At 42.2% G+C, this 23,093-nt stretch overlaps 1 protein-coding gene across 2 annotated transcripts; it reads right to left on the bottom strand.

Moving 5' to 3' along the window:
• Nucleotides 1–550: 550 nt before the first annotated feature.
• Nucleotides 551–21,920, bottom strand: MOGAT1 (monoacylglycerol O-acyltransferase 1). 2 transcript variants are annotated; one of them, XM_048505392.1, is made up of 7 exons: nt 21,789–21,920; nt 16,756–16,934; nt 15,589–15,793; nt 10,913–11,087; nt 6,318–6,517; nt 2,282–2,392; nt 551–943 (listed from the first exon to the last, which is right to left on the bottom strand). In XM_048505392.1, the coding sequence occupies exons 1-7, from the start codon at nt 21,880–21,882 to the stop codon at nt 825–827; spliced, it is 1,083 nt and encodes a 360-aa protein (XP_048361349.1). In that variant the 5' UTR covers nt 21,883–21,920; the 3' UTR covers nt 551–824. The 2 variants fall into 2 exon arrangements, with proteins under 2 accessions (XP_048361349.1, XP_048361350.1); XM_048505393.1 differs by having other exon boundaries at nt 551–2,392.
• Between the last annotated feature and the right edge of the window lie 1,173 nt (nt 21,921–23,093).

Here is a 23,093-nt window from a genome sequence, read left to right as displayed (position 1 = left end):
GTGGGCTTAGAACACTGTAACTTTGCTTAGAATTGCACTGCAAATCTCCTATGTCAAGCAGATGTTCAAATTGCACTGGAATTTCTCCAGATCCAGCCTAACTTCGCTAAGCATACCCCAGTGCAAGACTGGAATCCGAATGATTGGATGGTTAGTTAGGGAGTTTTTCAGCCGTTGTAATTAGGAATTTAGGTTTGTGAAGAAGAAAAAAATCCCAAGATGCTAAATTCCGTCGATGGAACCCACACTTGATACTGGACACAGTCACTTACATCTGCTTACTTTTCAAGCATTGTTCAAATCATTCATGTACACACTCCAATAAGCCTTTAGGATATAAAAAATGTGTTGGGGAGGGGAAGCTGAGATTCTTTAGCCATGACAACTACAGGAGTCTGTGTTTAAAAGGATGTATCCTGCCACTCAGTATAATCATGACACATACATTTTGATACCCCCTCTTCTTATTAGGACTATTATTTTTGTCTTTCTCAACACTGTTACATAGCTAAATTTAGCCTTTGATGATCTCAATAATAATAGGAAGAAAGGAGGATATTTTTTTTAATGGTGCCACAGCAAAAACCAGTTGAGAAACCAAAGAATACACCGTTGCCTAAATGTACTTTGTACTTTCTGGGACAGTTTACTGGTGGAGAAGGGAGAACAAAATGTTCATAAAATTAACCCAATTGGGAAGGGGACAGTGGCAGAATACCAGCTTAGTAAGCAGAAAGTCACCAATTCAATCTTTGCCATCTCCATGCATGCGATGCATGTGTTGAGAAAGACCTTTCTCTGAAGAAGGCACCACAGAACCTCTGTTAGGTAGTCAACAATACTGAGCTAGGATGTTGTTGGTTTTCCAAGTTGTATGACCGTATTCCAGTAGTATTTTCACCTGACATTTTGCCTGCATCTGTGGCTGGCATCTTCAGAGGATCTGGTGGAACAAAAGCAAGTGGAGTATATATATATCTGTGAAATGTCCAGGGTGGGAGAAAGAATCATTTGCATTCGTTGAAAGTGTTACAGCTGCAGTTTAGCAAGTGTAATTTGCATGTGTTAAGTGGAATTCCCCCATTTTAGCATTTGTATGTAACACTACTTTCTTCTAATCAGCTTTCTTCTTTGTCCAGTTGTCCATACATAGCAATAGGGAATATGGGTAAGATCCCCAATATCTGGAGCATCCTCTTGCATGCAAAGTCCAAACATGTGTACTTATGTATACATCTTTTAAAATAGGTCACTATGCTGGGGCCTCGTTCTGAATAATCTAGGGATAGATTTCCAAAAATATTCAGGCAAAAAATAGAGCAAAATACTAATCTTTTTTTGGGAAAACACAGCAAGTAGAAGTAACAAAAAGCACACTGAAATATCAAATGGGCATACATGTATTTTGCTCCCTCTTGTGGTCGATTTAATACTACATTACTTATGTCTAGTATAAAAAACTGCAGTTTAAATCCGCAGGGTGATATACTGGACATTAACTGAATCAACCACTAGAGGGAACAAAACAAATACAGAACAGATCCTTCCCCCAGAAGTAAAAAAAAACCCCACACATGTAAGGAAAATGAGAATGCAGAAAAACTCAAAGAAAAATTTTCTAAGGGTTAAACTACATGTTATGATTTCAAACAGGTCTGGGTTGCCCACACAGCAATTCTGAAGAAAGACCTTTTAAAAGACTGCAGTGGTCTGATACAGCACAGGGGAAGGAGGGTTTTTCCCTCTCTCTATGCCATTTGGTCCAAATTGGCCTAGAGGAAATTATTTGCCCCATTTTAATAGAACAGAATTATTAGATCAAATTTTGTAGAAGGGGATCATTGGATCAACAATTAAAGACAAAGGCGTTTCCTAGAAGAGTTCTTCATGCATACATTGTCAGTGCTGACTTACTCAGTTTCAAAATGGAAAGCATAATAGTAAAATTTCCAAAAGCTTGCAGTATTTTTCTGCAGAACAAGATTGATTCATAGAATGAAAGGTGTGTGTGTGTGTGTGGGGGGGGGTCTTGATCATGAGCATATCTGTGTCCATAAAATCAATTTCATACAAAAAGAAAATGTGTTTCAAATATCACTGTGGAAACTATTAGGTCTTTTCTTAACACACATTGACTCCATTATGCAAGAAGAGTTACTCTTGTAATTTTTAGGAAGGGAAGGATACATAGTTCCTTTAGTCCTCAAGATTGCGCCGGATTCTTCCTGTATTTACATTTAGTCAAAGGCAAGAGACTCATGTTCTGGTATCCCATACTTTCCTTTGTTTTTGTCAAATAGCTTCTTTAGTTCTTGCAGGTATTTTTCATGCAGCTGATCAATCTCTTCTGGAGAGGGATTTGGATTCTGTTTCACAGTGATAGGCTCCCCAACTATAAAGAATGTTTTAAAAATGTTAGATGTATTATAATAGTATAAATGTTCTGTTCCAAAGTCAGAACTTGAACATTTTGTTGAAATTGACATTTTCAGCATTTGTTTTCTGTTGCTTCTTCTATAAACAAAACATGTAAATGACAATCTGTGTTTTAAAAGCCCATAACTGGAGGCATCCAAAAATAAAAGAAACTAAGCACCATCTCAAATTTCTATGCCCTCTCAGGGCATCTTAAACCATGTGCAAAAGTGGATACTGGGAATATAAATCTACAGTTTTCAGTGCTAATCATGCTCAGGCACCCATTTTGATATTATGTTCTGTACTAAAATTAGCTTCATGTGATCTGTGCAGGGTAGAACAATGGAGATTCCCAAGTAATAAAGCTAGCACTGAAACAACTTTGGAAATGCTGTTAGGGTCACCAACAGATCAGGAGTAATTAACAAAGGAGAATAGTCTATTTTTTAAAAAACCTGTATATACTCGAGTATAAGCTGACTCAAATATAAGCCGAGGCACCTAATTTCACCACAAAAAACTGGGAAAACTTATTGACTCAAATATAAGCCTAGGGTGGGAAATGCAGCAGCCAATTTTGGGGCCATTGGCGTTCACCGGCGCGGTTCTCATTCCTCCCTCCTCAGCTCAGCGTTCCTGATGGGCCGTGCCAGATGCGACCCTGCTGGGGCTGCCGGCGTCCGTCTGTTTGCTTTTCGCTCCTTCCTCCTGTTGCTGCAGCCACAGCTTTTTAAAACGCGGCTCCGGAGGATGTGTCTCGATCAGGGCTTGCTTGCCCGTCCTGCTGGCCTTCTTCTGGGTGGGGACCGGTTTATCCCAGTCCACGCCCTTGGAAGCCGCCCGTGTGCATTCCACCAGCGAGTGGATGAATGCTTCCTTGTCCAGTGAGAAGGATTTGGCAGCCATTTGAGGCTGCTTAGGTCCTGGGGCTCCCGCTGGGTAAATCTGCCATGGAGGGGAGGGAGGTGAAGAGGAGGAGAGGATGGTGGGGGAGAGGGAGGGAAGGAGTTAATTCAGATGAGGGAATGTAAGGGAAAAAGGTAAATTAAGGGCAACGTAGCAGAGTCTTGATAAGGAGCTGCTCTCCCTGATGAGGCACTGGAGAACAGGTAAGTGGGACTCGAGTATAAGCCGAGGGGGGCTTTTTCAGCATTAAAAATGTGCTGAAAAAGTCGGCTTATACTCAAGTATATACAGTACAACGTGGCTCCCTGTGATGCTTTATTATGTAATTTGGTTTGAAATGCAATATGAATTTGAAAGTAAAGCTAGACAAGTTCAACAGAGTTTCCAAACTGACTCGCCCAGCTCAAAACAAATTATTTTGCATTGGATAACCCATTTTTCAAAGAGATTAGTGCTCAGAATATCCAAAGAAACCAAATGTAAAGTGCTTAGCTGGACTAGAGATAATTACCCATTATGGTTTGAAAGCATTTTACTTGATTAATAAAACAGGCATTGTTCAGTAATAACTCATATCAAGGAAACATTGCCAGCTAAGATTCTGACTTATTCACTGACTTCACACCCCAATGTGTGTGTGTATCCATGTGCTTTTGTGGTCGTGTTCATAAAATAACAGCTTGAATGAAATCTTTGAATCTATTCAATCCTAAAAGGCACTTGTTGGTTAGATTTTAACTAACAGCGCCAAAGAGATACACAGACTCATACTTTCTAGATGCTGATCTCATATGATAGCATTCATCCTCTGTTTTACCCCTTGTCCTCCAGTGATGTCAAGTGCATTATCCAATGAATTTAAACTTTTGTGGCTATCATATTTTAACAGTGTTGTAACAGGGTAGATTCTAATTCCTGGAAAAGTGGCCGTTCCTTTAATCAAAAGTGGTGCAAAAATCATTTTTCAATGCTCCATCCCTCAGCTTTTTGGGAAATGTCACCCATCTCTCTCCCGATGCCGTTTACTTTTAAAAACTATTTATGTAATGGTATTAGAAAGCCTTAGCTACAAACCTTGCTTGAAAATTGAAAAGCGACAAGGGAAGTAAGAATAGGAACACAAGTTTAAGATAAATACAGCACCTAAAAAACTTCAGTATTCTCAGACATTATCCCATTTATGCAAGATCTAGTTCAGACATTACATTTTCCTTCTCATGGCAATGCCCCCTGAAGTTTACTGAAGTAATTTTGAACCAAAAGCAGAGAAAAGGCATTCCATGTTTGCACGGTGGCACCCTGAGAACAGAGGGGGGTGGTATTGGAAACCCCCAATGCATCACATGAAAGAAAGAGCGGATTTCTACAAAAATCAATGGAAACAAAATACTTCCAGATGTCAGAAGGCTACCAGAGCAGTGGATTACAAAAGACTATTATTTATTATTATTAAATACATATGTATCCTGGTTTTTCCTCACAACAACACTGTATGACATTAGTTTGATCCTTCTCATGTTTCAAGGGCATGCCCCCTTGGACTCTATACCAGGTTTAGCAGCTAAGTGGGGATCTGAAGGTTGAAGGGGGCAAGTACTGTTCTCTGTGTAACACTAACTCTATAGCAGAAATCTACAGCTAATAAAACATGCATGGAGATGAATTATATAAAATGTTTATAACTCAGGGCTGTCAAGAGCTACATGTAATTGTTACCGCCAGGAAAATAAACAAAATATTTTCCTGAGTCAGGTTGCCTGGCTACACTGGCTCCATGCCAGGACGCGGAGACTTGTGTGGTTCAGAAGCCTCCATAAGGCTCATAGAGAACGCTTATATGTATGATTGTACCAATGCTATATAGTTTCCCTCTTGTTTATGCCATTCTAGGATGTAATAAAAGCCCCTCTTTAGTTTAATTTATGATGTGCCTGCTGTTTAGGATTTTAGTTTGACTAGGTTCTCCAGTTGAGTTTAAGGTTTTGTTATTGTTGGGTTTAGGAAAGTCTTGCTTATAGGTATATGTATTTATTCCTTTAAGGTTTCCCTAACGTTTAAGTTTAGAAATGTTATTTTTGAAATTTGTGTCTGATGGCCAAAGCAGTGGCCTGAAAGGTTTGATATTAAGGGACAAGGAAGTTGGCTCTGGAATGCAGCTTAGACCAACGTCCAGCCGACTCCTTAACAAAGACCCTCTTTGGACTTGCAAATCGAATCTGTTGCCAGCACCCAAAGGTCCCCAGCCGTTGGAAGATGTGCAGGGACCACCATTGGACAGTTTGAACTTTTCTTTGTTGCAATGAAGTGAGGCGGGAGCCTCAGTGTATTACTGAAGGAAACAGCCATCTGATAAAGGAGATAGCTGGGTGCGGTAGTGAGCCCACCTGGATTTTATGAATGGACCTTATCTGCTTTCCCTTCAGCACCATTGCGAGATCTCGCAAGAAGACGTTTGACAGCGGGATTTGGTAATCCCATTCAGAAATTGTAACTGTATCTTGTTTGTTTTCTTATTGGTGCTTGGTGAGGAACTTGCCCCCTCTCCTCCCCTTTTCCCTGCCCCTTTGAAGTTTGGGAATAAAAGTTCTTGCACTGGGTTGCAAGAGCGCGATTCTCCTGACCAAGCTGTGACCATCACTTGCAAATAAAATCCTTTTGCTTTGAAGAACATCAGATTCCTGCGCCTCATTACGTTGCTGAGCTGAAACCACTTATTGTTACCCGAGCAGCAGTGGTAACATAATCACAAAGTCAAAAGTAAGAAGAGGGGGGCACAGAAAGAAATGCACCAAATGAAGATTAAAAAAGAGAAACAAATCCATTTCAAACATACTTCTCTTTTTTTGGTGGTTTCTGCACAGTGGTTTCTGCACAGATATTGGCAGTACAACTGTAGGTAAAGTTACTCCAATGTTGCTCCATTGACATCAGCAAGTGTAGTCGGCACTTTTAACCATCCATGTATGAAATCAGTGCTACAGAAAAGAACTTACCAACAGTGTTAATAGGTTTCCTGTAAGGCATCAAGCCAAAGCTATACTGAAAAATGCCTCTGCCGTGAAAGAGAGGTAAAGTAAACCCCACCAGGTTTCGCAGACGCTCCTGCAATGCTCTGAGTCGTGATCCTTTAGGATTTGCAATCTGCTTGAACAGTTCATTCTCACCAAAAGAAAACACCGGGACAAGTTCAGCCCTGCCAGACAGGGGAAAGCAAACAGTACTGACTCTCTCCATAGATGCAGTTGACATAATGACTTGACAAATATATCAAGCTGAAATAGCTAAATCTCATTGTCATGTATTGTAATACTCAGTTGTACCAAATTCATAAAATTACATTATTCATATTTCATCATATCACACAGTAGATTTAAGATTCATGCCAATTAAAAGAGTAACCAATCCAGGGCACTCACCACAAGTTAGGGAGCTCTATACACTTGGAAGTATATGCAGAAAAATGGGGCTTCTCACCATCAGGAAGGCTTTTTTGTCTTTCCAGCCTCCCCATGCCACCAGGAAGCATATTTGCCTCTTGGAGGGGGCTGCCCGACACTAAATTACAACATACTTATTAACAAATAGTTGTCTGTAGAATAAGCCTTCTCAAGGACGTAGGTAAGGGGGGGATTCTTGGGTTCAACGCCCCCCCCCCATTCATGTCCGATGCTCCGCCCCTCCATTTGTGGGTTTTTAAAACATTTTTAGTGTTTTTTCGGTTTTTGGCCTGCAGGGGGCGCATTGCTTGGGCTAGCAGCACCAAACTGTCAGGGATTGTTTGGGGGACTCTCCTGATGATACTACCTGGGTTTGGTGAGGTTTGGTTCAGGGGGCCAAAGTTATGGACTCCCAAAGGGAGTGCCCCCATCCTCCATTGTTTCAAATGGGAGCTAATAGAAGATGGGGGCTACACCTTTGAGGGTCCATAACTTTGGACACCCTGAACCAAACCTCTGGTGAACCAAACCCCAGGTTTGGTGTATCATCAGGAGAGTCTCTTACTGATACTACCCAGGTTTTGGGAAGTTTGGTCCAGGGGGTCCAAAGCTATGGACTCCCAAAGGGGGTGCCCCCACCCCCATTGTTTCCAATGGGAGCTAATAGGAGTTGGGGGCTACATCTTTGAGGGTCCATAACTTTGGACCCCCTGAACCAAACTTCACCAAACCTGGGTGGTATTATTAGGAGTCTCCTAAAGATACCCTGAAAGTTTGGTGCTTCTAGCTTAACAATTGCACCCCTGATAGCAGGCACCCCCCAAATTTCCCCAGATTCTCCTTTTAAATCCACCCCCTTCGGCATGGATTTAAAGGGAGAATCTGAGGTCCTCAGTTTAGAAGAAGAAGAGTTTGGATTTATATCCCCCCTTTCTCTCCTGTAGGAGACTCAAAGGAGCTTACAATCTCCTTGCCCTTCCTCCCTCACAACAAACACCCTGTGCGGTGGGTGGGGCTGAGAGAGCTCCAAGAAGCTGGGACTAGCCCAAGGTCACCCAGCTGGCGTGTGTGGGAGTACACAGGCTAATCTGAATTCCCCAGATAAGCCTTCACAGCTCAAGTGGCAGAGCAGGGAATCAAACCCAGTTCCTCCAGATTAGAATGCACCTGCTCCTAACCACTACACCACATTGAAAGTGATGCTGTTTCAGGGTGGGGGATAATCCACCCCAAAACAGCATCACTTTCAATGTTGTTTAACTAGGGACCCCAGATTCTCCCTTTAAGGTGGATTTAAAAGGAGAATTTGGGCTCTCTAGTTTAAACACCATTGAAAGTGATGCTGTTTGGGGGTGGATTCCAGCATCACAGCGGCTGCCTGGGGAGGGGGGGAGAACCGGGCTCCATTTCCCTCTGCCCAGAGGGGACGGCAGAAGGAATTGCTGGTTGCTGGCTGGGAGCCCAGCTGGTGAAGGGCAGGGGAGGGCAGGGGAGTCTGCCATCCCCGGCCTCGGAGAGCTGCTTTTATAAGTGCTAGGACAGAGGCGGGGCTTGGGGAGGTGTGGCCATGCCCTAGGGGCAGGGGGAGGTGTGGCCCCACCCCCAACCCCCCCTAAAAATATATACCTACGTCCCTGAGCCTTCTCACCAATCATAAAAATCAGTCTTGGATTATTACATGATTTCCCTCAGCAGCTTACAAAGACCAATGTCTTGATGGCCTTTTCTACCCAGAAGGGTTGTAAATTCAAGAAATAATACATTTTGAAATCAGTAGCAAACAATAAACATAATAAGGAAAAGAAGAAGAGTTTGAATTTATACCCCACCTTTCTCTCCTGTATGGAGACTCAAGGTGGCTTACAAACTCCTTTCTTTTCCTCTCCCCACAACAGACACTCCTTGTGAGGTAGGTGGGGCTGAGAGAATTCTGAAGAACTGTGAGTAGCCCAAGGTCACCCAGCAGGAAACACATCTGTGTAGTGCTAGTATCGGCTGCCAGCATTGGTACATATTACAAAAACACAGCAAGAAAGAGGAAGTTACAACATACACAGTTTCAAAATGTTGTTTTGCTACTGTAGTATGAAGAAGATGTAAGCAGAACTGTGTTTGTAAAGGAAGGACATCTGCCTTCACAGCTATGTCCACACAGAATTGCTTTACAGAGTTTAAAAGAGTGTTTGAGGGGAACAGAGCTGTTGGATTATCCCTTGTTGAATTATTCCCTGTTAAAGTTGGCAGAGATCATGCAGTTTCTTCCAATTGTTTATGGAGGGGATAATTTGCAAGATAGATGGACCACTTGTACAGAACGTTGTGGTTTTGACGCCTTGTTCATTACCATGACTCTTCAGGTAGCTGAGCCCCCTACTTTCCAGCAAGGCCAGTATTGATAACCACTACTCCAGCACATTCCTTGCCAACTAGACTTAAGCCTGTCTATTTCCTCTGTTTCAACTGCTTTCAGGCACTGGTGTGTAAATCTGGACACCATGAAGTAAACTGCGTTTGGTGCTCCTCCCCTTCTGAACATTGTTTTTGGTTATTTCTTCCCATAGGTTTCTAGCAGGTAAACCAGTTTCTTTCTCTGACTCTTATACCCATGCACAGAAAGATGTGCATTATAAGTTTTAATTCCTGTACATTTCTCTGTCAAATTGGAATTTGAAAGTTGGCTTCAATAGAGCATGTTCAGGGTTCATTTCTAGTTGCATATATACACTGAACATGGAAGGATCGTTGGACCCGTTGTGGGGCCATTTTCCCTCATATGCATATAGGTGACGGTAGTCCTCTGTGCAAACACTGGGTCATGGGGTGACATAAAATCACAACATTTACTACGCAGATTTTGTTTACAGGGTGGTTTGCCATTGCCTTTGCCTGACATCTACACTTTACCCCTCCCCCCCCCCCCAGATGAGTGCTCATTTTACCAATCTCAAAAAGATGGAAGACTGAGTCAGCCTTAGCTATCTAAAACCAACTTCTGTCTGGATTGAACTCGGGTTGTGAGCACAGAATTTACTGCAGCACTATAGCTTACCACTCTGTCCATGGGGCTTCTCTCATATGCATATACAGAGTTTCACTTAAGCCAAAGTGTTTTCATGTATCATACTTTCTTCCATAGGAAACCTCAGATTAGTTTACACTTGATGATGTGGCAACTAATGGCCTCATTAGACAGGCCCTAAAGTAATAGAGATTTGACCCTCAGCTGTGATGATTTTGCAAGCTTTTTTGCAGACAAAATCTTATTACTCTGTCAGGCCCTTCCCACCACACTTGATGCAGATAGTATTCTAGAGACGTTTTGCCTGTCATCTTGTCCTATATTGGACCACTTCAGTTGGCTCTTCCAGGACAATGTGTGGACAGAATTCTTGGGGCTGTGAAGCCCACCATGTACTGCTTAGATCAGGGGTAGGGAACCTGCGGCTCTCCAGATGTTCAGGAACTACAATTCCCATCAGCCCCTACCAGCATGGCCAATTGGCCATGCTGACAGAGGCTGATGCGAATTGTAGTTCCTGAACATCTGGAGAGCCGCAGGTTCCCTACCCCTGGCTTAGATCCATGCCCATTCTGGCTGGTGAAAGCCAGTGGGGGTGTGGTGCGGACTCCCTTGGGAAATAATATAAATCTATCCCAAAGTTCAGGGTTTTTTCCTGGGGGATTGAAAGAGGCTGGGGTGAGACCGCTGTTTAAAAAGTCATTATTGTATATCTTGTTAAAGGATCCTGAAGTAGCAAATGTCAGGAAAGGTTCTTCACTCCCTGAGATACCGGAGTTCTGCTCCCAGTCAGAGTAGGCAACTGTCTGGCTTGGTATAAGGTAGAGTCATATGTCTGCCTTGGTATAAGGTAGTGTCATATATACCGGTGCTTGAACCTTTACCACATCTCCCTACGACAGTCAACCTTGAGCTGGCTATCTGAAGCTTACTTCTATTGGAATTAAATTCATGAGCAGAGCTTGGACTGCAATACCACTCTGCACCATTACTCCCAGGAAAATGTTCTTAGGTTATGAACTTCAGGGTTTGTACCTGAGACAATATTCGTATAAAGAATGTGACTACTCAGCCACAGTTTCTCCCCACTGCTAAACCACAGTCTTCATCACTAATGTGGTGTGAGACTTACCCATGTTTCAAAGCAATCTCAATGAAACCTTTTTTCCTGAGGATATTAAGAGTTAAGCTTCCGGGACGGGCATCCAAAGATTCTCTTGCTCCTCCAATTACAATCACAGCTATATTTCCTCCTTTTTTATGGCTCAGTACATGTGACACACTCTTCTTCGAAGCAGAAACCAGCCCTGAAAAAAATATTTTCAAAATCCATAAAAGCAGAACCCCACTAATCTCTGTTATGTAGTGCCTTATAACACATCAATTATTGCTGACATGCAAATATACATAAATATGACATTATTCTTCAAGTTGATCATTTGGGCATATCCAGTAAGACTCAAAGAATCTGGGCATGACATGGCACTTGCAACACTGAAAACTTGACACACACCAACACCTGCCTGAGGAACTCATGTGTAAAATTAGAAACAATTTGGAAATTGGAAATTTTCAGACTATAACTTATACTTGACATTTAAAAGTTGACATCTGGGATTTTTTTTTCAGTTTAGCAGGCAAGTCAGGTTTGTGGAGATCATGGTTTTTGTATCCCACGAAGCCTATTCTACATTGCTTATTCACTTCACAAAACTTTGTGAGAACTGAGAATGAATTAAAATGTATATAAAACCATGGAGAGCCTTCTTGATAGGGAAAAAAACCCATTTATCTAGACATTCAAACTCCCCCACCAGATGGTGAGTTAGTATATTTTGATATGATGGCCTCAGAACTGTCAGTTCCTGATCATGTTCACATTTATTCACTGCTCACAAGAAGAACAATTATTCATTCATGTCAGGGCAGCAGGAAAATATAGAAACACAGTTCTGTGGTGAGCTATATTTAGACTGTGGAAAATGTTCTGTCAACATAGATTAAGTTTCCATCAATGCCAATCCATCTACTTGCTGAAAGAACACAACAATGAAATGTCCATGAAATGCTGGTGGCAGGAAATTTCCTTTTCAATTATTATCTGTTTCAGTGAGGTTGATGTTCAGCTGATTTCTATTTTTAACACAGTCAAAAATGTCCACTTTCAAAACTGATTGGTGCTTATGTTGGTCTCCATACAAATGCCTTTGCAACACATTAAGATCATTGCCAGGCAGAGTTAATGAGGAAGAACAATTTGGGATAACCTCCATGTGAAATCTGTTCCTGTAGAATCGTGATTGGTTCACACCAACATCACTTTTTGAGGTCACCATAATCATGAAATTGCAATAGTTGTGCATACACTTAAATGGAGGCCCTGGTTTTCAGAACTATGAACAATTTCTAGCTGGAAGTCTAGCAGAAACTTCAGTGGATTCAAAAAGTACTTTCTTGGAAACCCCCATGTTTATGGTCTACTTTGTGCGTAGAGATCCTTACCTCTCATTTTATATTCTACATTGCATAACCTTGATATAGTGTATATTCCTAAAGACCATAGGTTTCACTTTAGAACAACAAAGACATGACCTCATGTGGCAAGGGTTGAGATTTATCATATGCTAGAGAATTTTAGAGCTCTGTGGATTTGCAGGACACATAGTCAACATATACAATCAATACATAACACAATAATCAATACAATCTATAAATCATGCATAGTACAATAAGAAAACAAATATGTATAACAAACACACAAACTTAGGTGCCTTTCCATTTCAGACTTCAACAGTGGAAAATTTACCCAAACAAAACTATAGATAAGTAAATTGGAAATAATAAAACAAGAGTTCCCACTAAAATATACTAGGCCCATAAACCCACCTCCCTGCTGATTAACTATGTTAAAAATGAATGCATTACCAAGAACTCATTAGGTGTCTGTTCTTACCTTTGCTGGAAATTTGATCATAATAATAAAAGCAAGGGGATCATTTAGTTTTTGTTAGCCCACGTAAGATTGGTTCAGATATAATGACAAAACATGGTGTAGTTAATAAGCCCCATGCTAACATATTTCCTCTGCATTTCCACCTCAAGCTAAGATTGCAAAATAGTTTTAAACCAATACTATTTTGCAAGGAAAGCACATAGTATTAGTTTCATACACTGGAAATAGTACCAAACTATGATGTATGCTAAATTAGAAGCCTCTAACTGACTCATACCAAAAAGACAGGAGGGCTGATGTGGATACATGATTCAAATAAAAGGTAGCTCAATACTATATGGCCGGCCCTTAAATTCCCTTCATTGTGGTCAGCATGAACAATCTGCATAATGAGACTAAAATAAATTGATATTAACAATCTAGGTAGATTTTTAAAAGTCATTTATTTTATCACTTGTTTCTTGATACTATCTATCTAAAAGGAGACTTCTCTCATAAGCTGATCTCTCGGTAGCAAATTACGCTTTGAACAAGATCTCTACAAGTCTTGTGAACCTCACTTATCTATAAAGTTTATTATTCATTGTGGAAGCAAAATACTGGACCAATCTCTTGACAGAGTCAATATAAATCTAGTGAAAATGAACATGTAATTGTTTATCAGGCTACAATTGAATTTCTGAATTTTGTTATTTGCATCTATTGGTACAACAAAATCTATGCTCTACACCAGCAAACATATTAGAGCTGAACCAGGTGATTGATTGATTGATTGATTGATTGATATAAAATACTGCTATACTTTCCCCCTTCAGTTCTAAGGTGCACTATTTCTTACTACAATGAAATTACTTTTGCTGCCAACCATCTTCATATAGGTTTTTGTTGCCATGGTGAAGGCATTGCTTATTTCAATGCTACTGTACAAATTGAGTCTTAACATGCACATTGTAAATTCTGAATGGTTTTCCTGCTTATTTCTCTTGAAATAGGGTAAAAAAAAATCTACGCAAAGGAAAGGAAACAACCATGGGTATCATGGCTTATTCAACAAGAGCAATAAATAATATTGGAAGTCCACAAGGTCCAGGGATGGACAATCAAGCATGGATATGAAAGATTTGAAATCAATTTCTGCAGAAGGAACACTTATTGTGCAACACTGCAACAGGAAGCTTCAGCCTCAGCTTTCTGTCTGTAAAAATTAGAATAATGTAACTACATCACAGCTAATACCAAAAACTCAGAAAAGTGTCAGAAAAGCTGGCAACCTTATAGGGAGGGGAGTTTTGCCTGTGCCCTGATCCCTACTCTTGCCTCTCCCATAACTTCGTGGAATTGGTCTGGCCCTTCTTCCTAGGTTGGCCTAATAAAGAATTTCCTGGGGGTAGGGTGACCCCATCTTCCCCCAATGCCCACTCTTCAGGGCCCCTGAGGAGTGAAGGGAATCTGGTCCAAAGATCTCTGTAGCTGGCCCCTCTGTTTCCTGCTCCACCTTCCCTTGAAGTTTTAAGAGGCTGCTTTGTCTGCCTGCACAGGACCCAGGTGCAGTCTCTTGCCAGAGTCCCCAAAGCACACTAATGGTGCTGCTGCTGCTGGGGTCTCTGGGGCACAGCCTCCTTCCCTAAAGCTTCTGGCAGGCGGGGCTGCCTGCCTCAGCAGTGCCTCGGTGAGGCACTCCCTACCACCATCACCTCAGGAGCAGGTAAGTGCAGGGTAGGACTGCCGTTGCTGGACACCAAAAACTTTGCAAAGTAATAGCATTTTATACTTTCGCCATCACGTCACAGCTGACTTATGACATTCCCATAGGGTTTTATATTTTATACACAACACATCTTAAATTATTAAAAGAACAGACGTCAAATTTAGACAGTGTTGTGCTTTTTGTCTGTCAGATTGGCTTTGAATTAACCACAGCTCAGGATCAAATTACAGGTGACAAAGTTCTCAGGTTGTGTCTAGGTCATCACAAAGACTTTCAACCGGATGCCAGTTCCAAGTCCCTATTGGGAACTCAATTTCCAAGTGTCCAGGAATCCAATTTGGATTACGTAATAGAACATAGGGACAGAGGGTTTAGGCCTTCCCTCTCATGCTGTTTTCTTGACTTGAAACAATCTCAAGTGGGTGCTATTTTCCACACTGGGAAAACCTTCATGCACACCATATGTACATATATGGGGGACTCCAAGAGCAAACAGTATGCCTGGGGTCATGATAAATCCAGAAGCCTCCTCGGTTTTTGAGCCTAACCTAATTAGCCACCTATGTGCCTGTGAACTGAGTCTGCACCATGGATTCTTTCATCCAGTTGAAAGTCCTCAGGACAAGTTGAACTCAAGCTGAGTACTGGATAAACATGTAGTTAGACTAGGGGAGCCAGTGTGGTGTAATGTTAAAGTGTCAGACTAGGATCTGGGAAACCCAGGTTCAAATCCCCACTCTGCCCAGGAAGCATGCTTGGACCAGTCACACTCTCTCAGCCTAACCTACCTCACAAGGTTGTTGTGAGGATAAAGTGAAGGAGAGGAGAATAATGTAAAGTAGCTTTGAGCCCCTGTTAGAGGATAAAGGCGGGGTATAAATGAATTAAATATATAAACAAATCTAAACATTTTCCAGATTTTCAGACAAGACAGGTCTTTCTGTTCATAGCTTTAATCTCTACATTAAATTATCCACAAATTTGGCCATGCTAAGAACTGGATATATTGACTGCTGTTATTAAAACTGATACAAGAATAAGAAGATCATGCCACATTCTGGATTCACTTTATGAGATATTAATTTTATACATATTGTTTAAACAAATACCACTAAAGTCATGACTAAAGAAACCCATGTCTACTTACCAGCACACAAAATATATTCTCTGAATAGAGGACACTTGAACCAGAAAGGCAAGATGTGAAGGAATGGGGTCATTCTGGGGAACAATCCTTTAAAACCTGTATATTCTGTACAAAAGTTTCCAAAGGCTCCAGCAACAAGGACACCGTGAGGATGGAATCCAAAGAGGTAGTTTTTGCTTGGATCCAAATCTGAAGTTTTTATGAGCTGAAACAAATGCCCAGTAAAATTCTTATGCTTTTGTTGACAAACAAGAGAAGAAAGTTGTTTCACATCAGAGAAATTGTGTGGGGAGGAGTCATAAGCTTCTCTCTTTACACACTACCATCCCAAACCAAATTAGGCCCATGCACATCTGAGAAGCATAGAACTTTAGAACATACCTCTTTACCCAAACTGGAGACATCCCTGGGGAAAACATAATGTATATTTAGGCCCTGTTTCCTCTTGTCTCCTAGCTTGAAAGTTAAAATGTTACTAGGAACTGTACTGTCATAATTTGCCTCTTACTATTCACCTTAAGCCTCCATTTCAATGACATATTCCTAGAATAATTCAACTGACTGCAGACAAGCTATGATAAATCCACACCATTCCGACTTGTCCACTTGCCATTTTCTCTGATTGTTTTTCATTCTTTCTATCCTGCTTTCTACACATTTGTAGCCCATGTATGTAAAATGCCAGCCCAATAAGAAACAAGGGGGAACTAACAAGGGACAAATGGAGATTTGTGGTCCTACTTGCAAGTGGACTGTAAGTTCAGGTGACAGGCTGCAGGTAAAATTTGCTTGCAGGCAAATTTATTCACAGATAGGTACTCCCATTTTAGGCAGCACATCATGATATTGCAGAAAGAACAATTCTAGGCAGGTCTACACAGAATCCTATCAAGTTCTATTAAGCAGGGCTTATCCTAAGGAATGTATTCTTAGGACTGCACTGTTAGTTCATCTTTAATAAGCTCCTCAATTATCTGGAACTAAACTCAAGGGGATTTCCAACTAGGAAAACATTCCAAGATGGAAACCACAGCAACTTTTCTCATTGGGTTTTGGGACATACCCTAGCAACAGCTTATATAGACATATCATGCGTTAGAAATTAGTTTGGTCTCAGTTGCCAGTCTGACTGATTTTTCATAGAATACTGTCAAAAATTGTACATACTTTAATTGGAAAGTATTCCTTAAAGTACTTCCAAACAGTCCAGCTTCTGACCCACTGGGATCTTCTCCCTCCAGTCTCAGGGGTGTCCCAGTCAAGGTAGAGCCAGAGGACATAAAAAACGGGGACGAACCAGTAGTCTCCCAGAAGTAAGAGAATGAAGATTCCACAGCAACATTGTGCTGCAAAAAAGCAAAAAAAAAACCCTGAAGTGAATATGACAAGATTGTCTCACACATCTACCTCAGAGAGTCAGAATTATAACAGCAATTCTATGCATGTGCAGAATGTGCAAATAATAATTCCTTCTAGAATATGGGCACAAAAGTGCATCCTCATCAATGTGACCATGAACAGCATCCAAAGACCCAAATCCTGCATCACTTGCTGCTTCTGGCCCTCATCCCTGCCCCTTTTCTTTTCTCTCCAAGCACAATGCTACAGAAATTGCACCCTACTCCACCCCACCCCCATCCCGATCCTAGCAAGCCTGCTTTCCCCTTCACAGCTAGGCCAGTTTGGTCTGCCACTAAACCCCTGCCACTGCCTGGGGGGGAAATGCAGCAAATTTTTCTGTCACTCCAATGATGAAATGCCACTTCTGGCATGAACTGAAAGTGACATTGTGGTATCAGGGCAATACTCTAGGATTCCACTAAAACCTTAGAGTTTCAGCAGAATCCTTGGACATTCCCACAATGCATTGATGTCACTTATGTGTTTAGTGCCATGGAGCAATGGCATTTTACATATCCTTGCCCCCTCAAACCTCCGGCTGGTTGCCCACAGTCAGCTGGCAACTGAAAGGGGGCTTTTAGAACCAAAAAGAGAAGAGGAAACATGTAGCAACCCACTCTGTGTCTGAATTACAAAGGTGCTTGTAGGCTCAAAGACGTTGGAGACGCCTGGTTTATTGAATGCCCTGTAGTGTTGATTGTATTGACTTACACTATATAAATCTGTCTTGAGTTTCAATGAGAAAGGCGGACCATAAATAATGTAAACAAAAGATATTCTACTTCTCCTCTTGACTTTGTGAAAATTGGGATGAGACATTTTGAACTGCAAGTATTTCACATCTCAGTTGCATGTTTCCAAAGGTAAGGTGGGCATACTTCATTTGCAACTAAGTTCCTTCCTAGTAGGATGGTAGGCATCACTTGATTAGACACAACTACCACTCTATCATCTCCTTGGCTAAATGTCAGGAGATTGAACACCACTGTGAACTTGATATGTGAAAGCTGTGAAAAGCAGAGATGACTAGCCCCAGGCTAGGCTATTCAGAGCATCCACAAAGACCTGGGCTGATTTTGCACTTTCTAAATGCTCTGTGGCTTAGCTGGGGAGCGTACCTGCTGTGGGGCTTCTCATCCTGCTTGTAGTTCCCCACTGCTGCCTGGCTCTTTCCTTTGCTCGAGTCAGAGTCAGTAAGGGAAGCCCCAAATGGTTCCCCACAAGCCCAGGGCTTTCCCATAAGCACCACTTAAGCACCGCAAGCTCTTCTGTAGTCTCTTTCACTCAAGCACAGGCAACCTCCATTTCCTGCATTCGAATTGGCTGAATCTCGCCTCATTCCCCACACTTACTTTCACTATTTTAGTTTACATGACAAATTAGGCGCCCCTTGCCCTCCATCTAAAATCCTTGCGTGTGCAAAGGGATCGCGTCCATGACCCCCCTCTAAAATGTAAATTTAAAATTCTTGCATGTTCGAGCAAATTGCCAACCTCCCATTCGCAGCACCTGCACACACCACTTTTCTGCCCAAGGTTTCTCCCTCTATAAAAACCAAGGTTTCTCCCTCTGTTTTTTTTTCACTGCAAGGGGGGGGAGGGCGCCATTTCTCAATGCCTGTCTACTCTCCCTCCCTCCCTTGCATGCCACCCCTCACTCACTCCCCTCCCTCCCCTTCCATGCCACCCCTCCCACTCCGCTAGGGTGGGTGAGACATGTCCAGATGCTAGGCCCCCTCCCTCCCCTCCCATGCCACCCCTCACTCACTCACTCCCCTTCCCTTGCATGCCAAATTGCATGCTGTGGGGCGGCTCTGGAACAGAAACACGGCAGCCACGCTGCAGCACCAGGAGTGCTAAACTCCCAATTGCATCGGGGCATTCCCCGTGCCAACAGAGGGGCAATTTCAGTGTGCAAAAACAGCCAGAGAGCAATGAGGCTTATCTGCTTCCTTTAGTCCCAAGCAAGGGCTGATCTTGAAAAGTCCGTAACACCTTCCTCTCCTGAATTGTAAGTATGACTTTGGGTAGCCAATTTAATTCAGACCCAGGCATCGCCGCCACCCACCACAAAAGCCTCTGGTTGCTTTAAAATTTATTTCCAGGCAAGCAAAACAATTCATTCAGACCCAGGCAAGCCCTAAACCAAAATGTAGCTGAAGACACGGCAGTACGGTCTTTGTGATATGGGTTGTTTCTTTCTCATTGTGTATTTGATTTGTACAAGTATGTGTGCGCATAAATCACTTGCTGTGGCCTAAGGGAGACAAGCACGGGGCACAGGCTTATCATACTTATCCCATGGACAAGAGCTCCGCAATGATGGCATCAATGTTGTGGGGCCATGCTGATTAATGTGCAGACTTGCACTAACTTCCCTTCTACCAGATAGTACAGAGAAACTATAATAGTAAGTACAACTACATGCATTGTGGGGTAAAAGATTCTTAAGTTTTAGAAACCTCAACTGTTATGATCAGCTTACTGAGGCCTTCTTCAGAAGCCACTGAAGAAAATGCTGTTATAACAGTGAGTTAATACTGGAAAAGATGACAAAAAAGGGGCTTCAGCAATAAGGAGGCAGAGGCCAGGAATGGGAACTGCCTTGATGCAAACGCCTTCTGCACTGAGCATTTTGCACATGTAAACTGACAAGATTATACTGGTTGGATGGAAAAAGGAACATGTCTCCCCTGTTGTGGCTCTAGTTTCTAATGTAGAATGATGAATGATATATAGGCCTTGCTTTAGTGACCCTTTAACTTACTGAGAAAATTCCCAGTGGGTCACTGGGAGATAGGAAAAAGCTGGGCTAAGTGCTATGCTGGTGGAACTCCAGCCTGGGCCACAGAGATAATGCCTAGGATTGCTGTTGTCATACGTGAGATCCTCCAGTACTGCAGAGGCTATGTGGCTCAGCTTGCTTCAGGGCTATTTTAACATCCCAGTCTGCTCCTGTGTTTTTAGAAAATCATTTAATAAAATGGGAAGAAAATCAGTCCTCTTAATTGGCAAAGGAACAGGCACATTACAGTAAAGTGCCGATACTACAGCAAAGAAAAATCTCTTTTCACTAATTATTCTTAAGAGTTCATTCCCTGGTGTTTATCTTGCCATAAGACCTATTCAGTAAGACCCCCAACCAGAGGCTAGAGAAGCCCTTTCCTGACCTGAGTGGAAATGATAGGAAAACCGCATTCTATCATCATTGTTTTCCTAGGAATCAAGCCCCATCATTCATCACTGTCAGCAACATCCCATGTCCTTGATCTTCATAGATGATTAATAAGAAAATAACTGCTAAAATCGCCTGTCTCTTTTGTAAGGAGGCTTTGGCAGATACTAGAGGGAAAGGTGAGACAGACAAACTGCAAGTCAGAAGTTCAAAGAAAGTCCTAAGGGAATTTGGCTTTGAGCTGATATTAGTCATGGAGAAGCATTTCATTAAGACATGATCACTCAGGAACTGCAGTTCTCCCTGCTTCCGCTAATCACATGAGTTGATGGGAACAAGAGCCTCCATTCAATTTTTCATCCACATCTAGCCAACATCATGTGGCACTTCACCAAAACATGTGTTAGTTATACCAAAAATTACGCCCTTCTTTCTGCCAAAAACTATCTTTGTAGTATGGACTGAGAAACCCAAGTGTAATTGTTACTTGAAAAAAAGCCAAAATAATTTTAACATATTTCAAATTAGTGCCTTCATTAAATATTGGCTTGTTTTATTTTAGAAGAAAAAGAGATGATTTTTATACCCCAATTTTCTCTACACGGCTTCATATAACCATAGAGTTGGAAAGGATCTCAAGGGTCAATTAGTCCAACCCCCTTCAGAACTCAGGAAATTCACAACTACCGCCATCCCACACTGACCCCTGTTGTTGGCTGGGAGGATGGAAGACATCTTCCAGGATCTCTGGCCAATGCGGCCTAGAGGACGATTCCTTCCTGAACCCAAAGTAGTGATCTGGTCCTAGCCTGGGAATATAACGGAAGAGCACAAGAGTGGAGGGAACACCAACTCATCCCTTCCTGTCCTCCCTTTCATGAACTACCAAGTTCACAAAATCAGTACTGCTGGCTCCCAAAGGACAGCCCACTATCGCCTAAAGAACCACTTTAGATGTATGAACTTTGCTGTCCCCTCAGTGTGCTATAATTAAGTTGGACAAGATATGGAATTCTTCCTACCTGGAATTTCTGACCACCTTAATAAGGCTTTGCACTTTTGCTGGACAGCGTGTGCCATTTTGCTCAGGACATTCGATCATATTGTCTGTGCGGGTTTGCAGCCCGATCCAATACATTTCATTTTTTTACTCAAGAGAAAGCCCCAACTTCTAAAGTAAGTTCTGCACAGAGTCGGAGTCGCTGCCAATTCTCTACTTTACACAGTGTAACAGACTTCCCTCTGTGATACACCTCTGAAGACGCCAGCCACAGATGCAGGCGAAACGTTAGGAACAAGATCCACCAAACCACGGCCACACAGCCCGGAAAACCCACCAGAACCAATTCCCTACCTGTTTTCCCTGGATATCAGTTCTATGTTTAGTTTGCTTACTCCGCAGCCAATGTGCAACGGGTCTGATCAATGCCTTAACTATCCTCAACGCTCCAAGGACACTTCGTTGTTCGCCGCCTTTCGTCTGAGGAAGCAAGGCCGGTTTTACATTCATCAAACCAACTGCACGCTGCACCTAAACCTGGCTGAACTGAGTGGGGGGCGGTCACTTCCTCAAAGCAGATAGGCTCAAGAGAAGGCAGAGTAATCGGAGCGGAGAAACGGGTTACCTAGCGCCAGGAAGGAGAACACCCACTGGGACACGGCGGCCGTCTGCACTCTCCTCCTCCAGGGAATGCCGAGCGGCGCAAACTCGACTTTCATGGCGCTCCGGTCCCAGTTCAAGAGGAGAGCGAGAAGCTGCCCAAAGCCCAGTGCAAATAAACCCTCCCGCCCTCCTCCAGAGGAAGCCAGCAAGGCGGGTCCTGGTGTTCAGCCTTGCCAGTTGCTCAACTACTAGGAGAGGCCACAAGAGCAGGGGGAGAGGGAGATTCTCCTTGGTTCCTCCTCGTAAATCAACAGGGTGTGAAGTTCCTTAGAAACTTTTTCTTCTTTTCTTTTTCTGATCCCTCACCTTTAGACAACTGGGCGAGTCCAGCCCTGGAACTAATTGTTTCATGGCAGAGGGGCATGGCGATTCCTAATAGGTGAAATTGACATGCATTGTTTTTGTGGCCACTTTTGCAGAGGCGGGAAAGCAGTCTTATTTGGCTTGCTAGTCTAATAACATTTCCCCGAGAGGGAACAGACTTGAGAAGAATTCTGAATATACTTCACAATACTTTTTCCAACCCTGTTGAATGCAGAATGGAGTGTCTGCAGTTTGATGAAACCGAGTACCTAAAAAATAGACACAATGCAAGGGCAGAAGAGATCAAGGCTGCAGATCAAAACACACTTACTTCAGAGGTGGGATCCAACCAGTTCTCACCACTTGTCTAGAAGTGGTTACTAATTTTTTCTGAATGCCAAGAAGGGGTTACTAAAGCAACCTCCCTGCCCAATAGAGACTGGAGGTGTGTGTGTGCGCCGCCGCCACTGTTTGAATCCCACCACCATTGGAACCTGTTATTAAAATTTTTGGATCCCACCACTGACTTACTTGAAGTAAGTGGGGAAATCCTACATTACAGGTTTTATTCTGTAAGAGATACTTAGAATTCAGCCACACAGCTGGATGGCACATACCTGGGAGTTCTTTACAAACTCAACATTTTGATTACATTTCTATTCTGTTGTATCTTCTCAGACTCAAAAGCAGCCATATAAGAAATTATTGATCTAACAAAAACATTGAACTTGCCCCTAAATTTGGTCTTCTACTAGAGAACTAGAAAGTAACAAATCAAATGCTTACTGTGATGGTGAATCAAGAAACTAGGCCTTTAAACCTAATTTTCCCAAGTAAATTGATGGGATGTTTTAATATAAGAATTTAACAAGATAGAATTTCTTGAGTAAATATCTATGCCAATTTTCCAGTATGATGAACAAGGTTAACAATCATAAAATAAATCCAATAAGATAGTATACAT

This window comes from Sphaerodactylus townsendi, linkage group LG08 (genome assembly GCF_021028975.2).
Source record: "Sphaerodactylus townsendi isolate TG3544 linkage group LG08, MPM_Stown_v2.3, whole genome shotgun sequence".
NCBI lineage: Eukaryota > Metazoa > Chordata > Lepidosauria > Squamata > Sphaerodactylidae > Sphaerodactylus > Sphaerodactylus townsendi.
The sequence above is the reverse complement of the archived record's forward strand: the minus strand, read 5'-3'. Positions and strand labels throughout refer to the sequence as shown.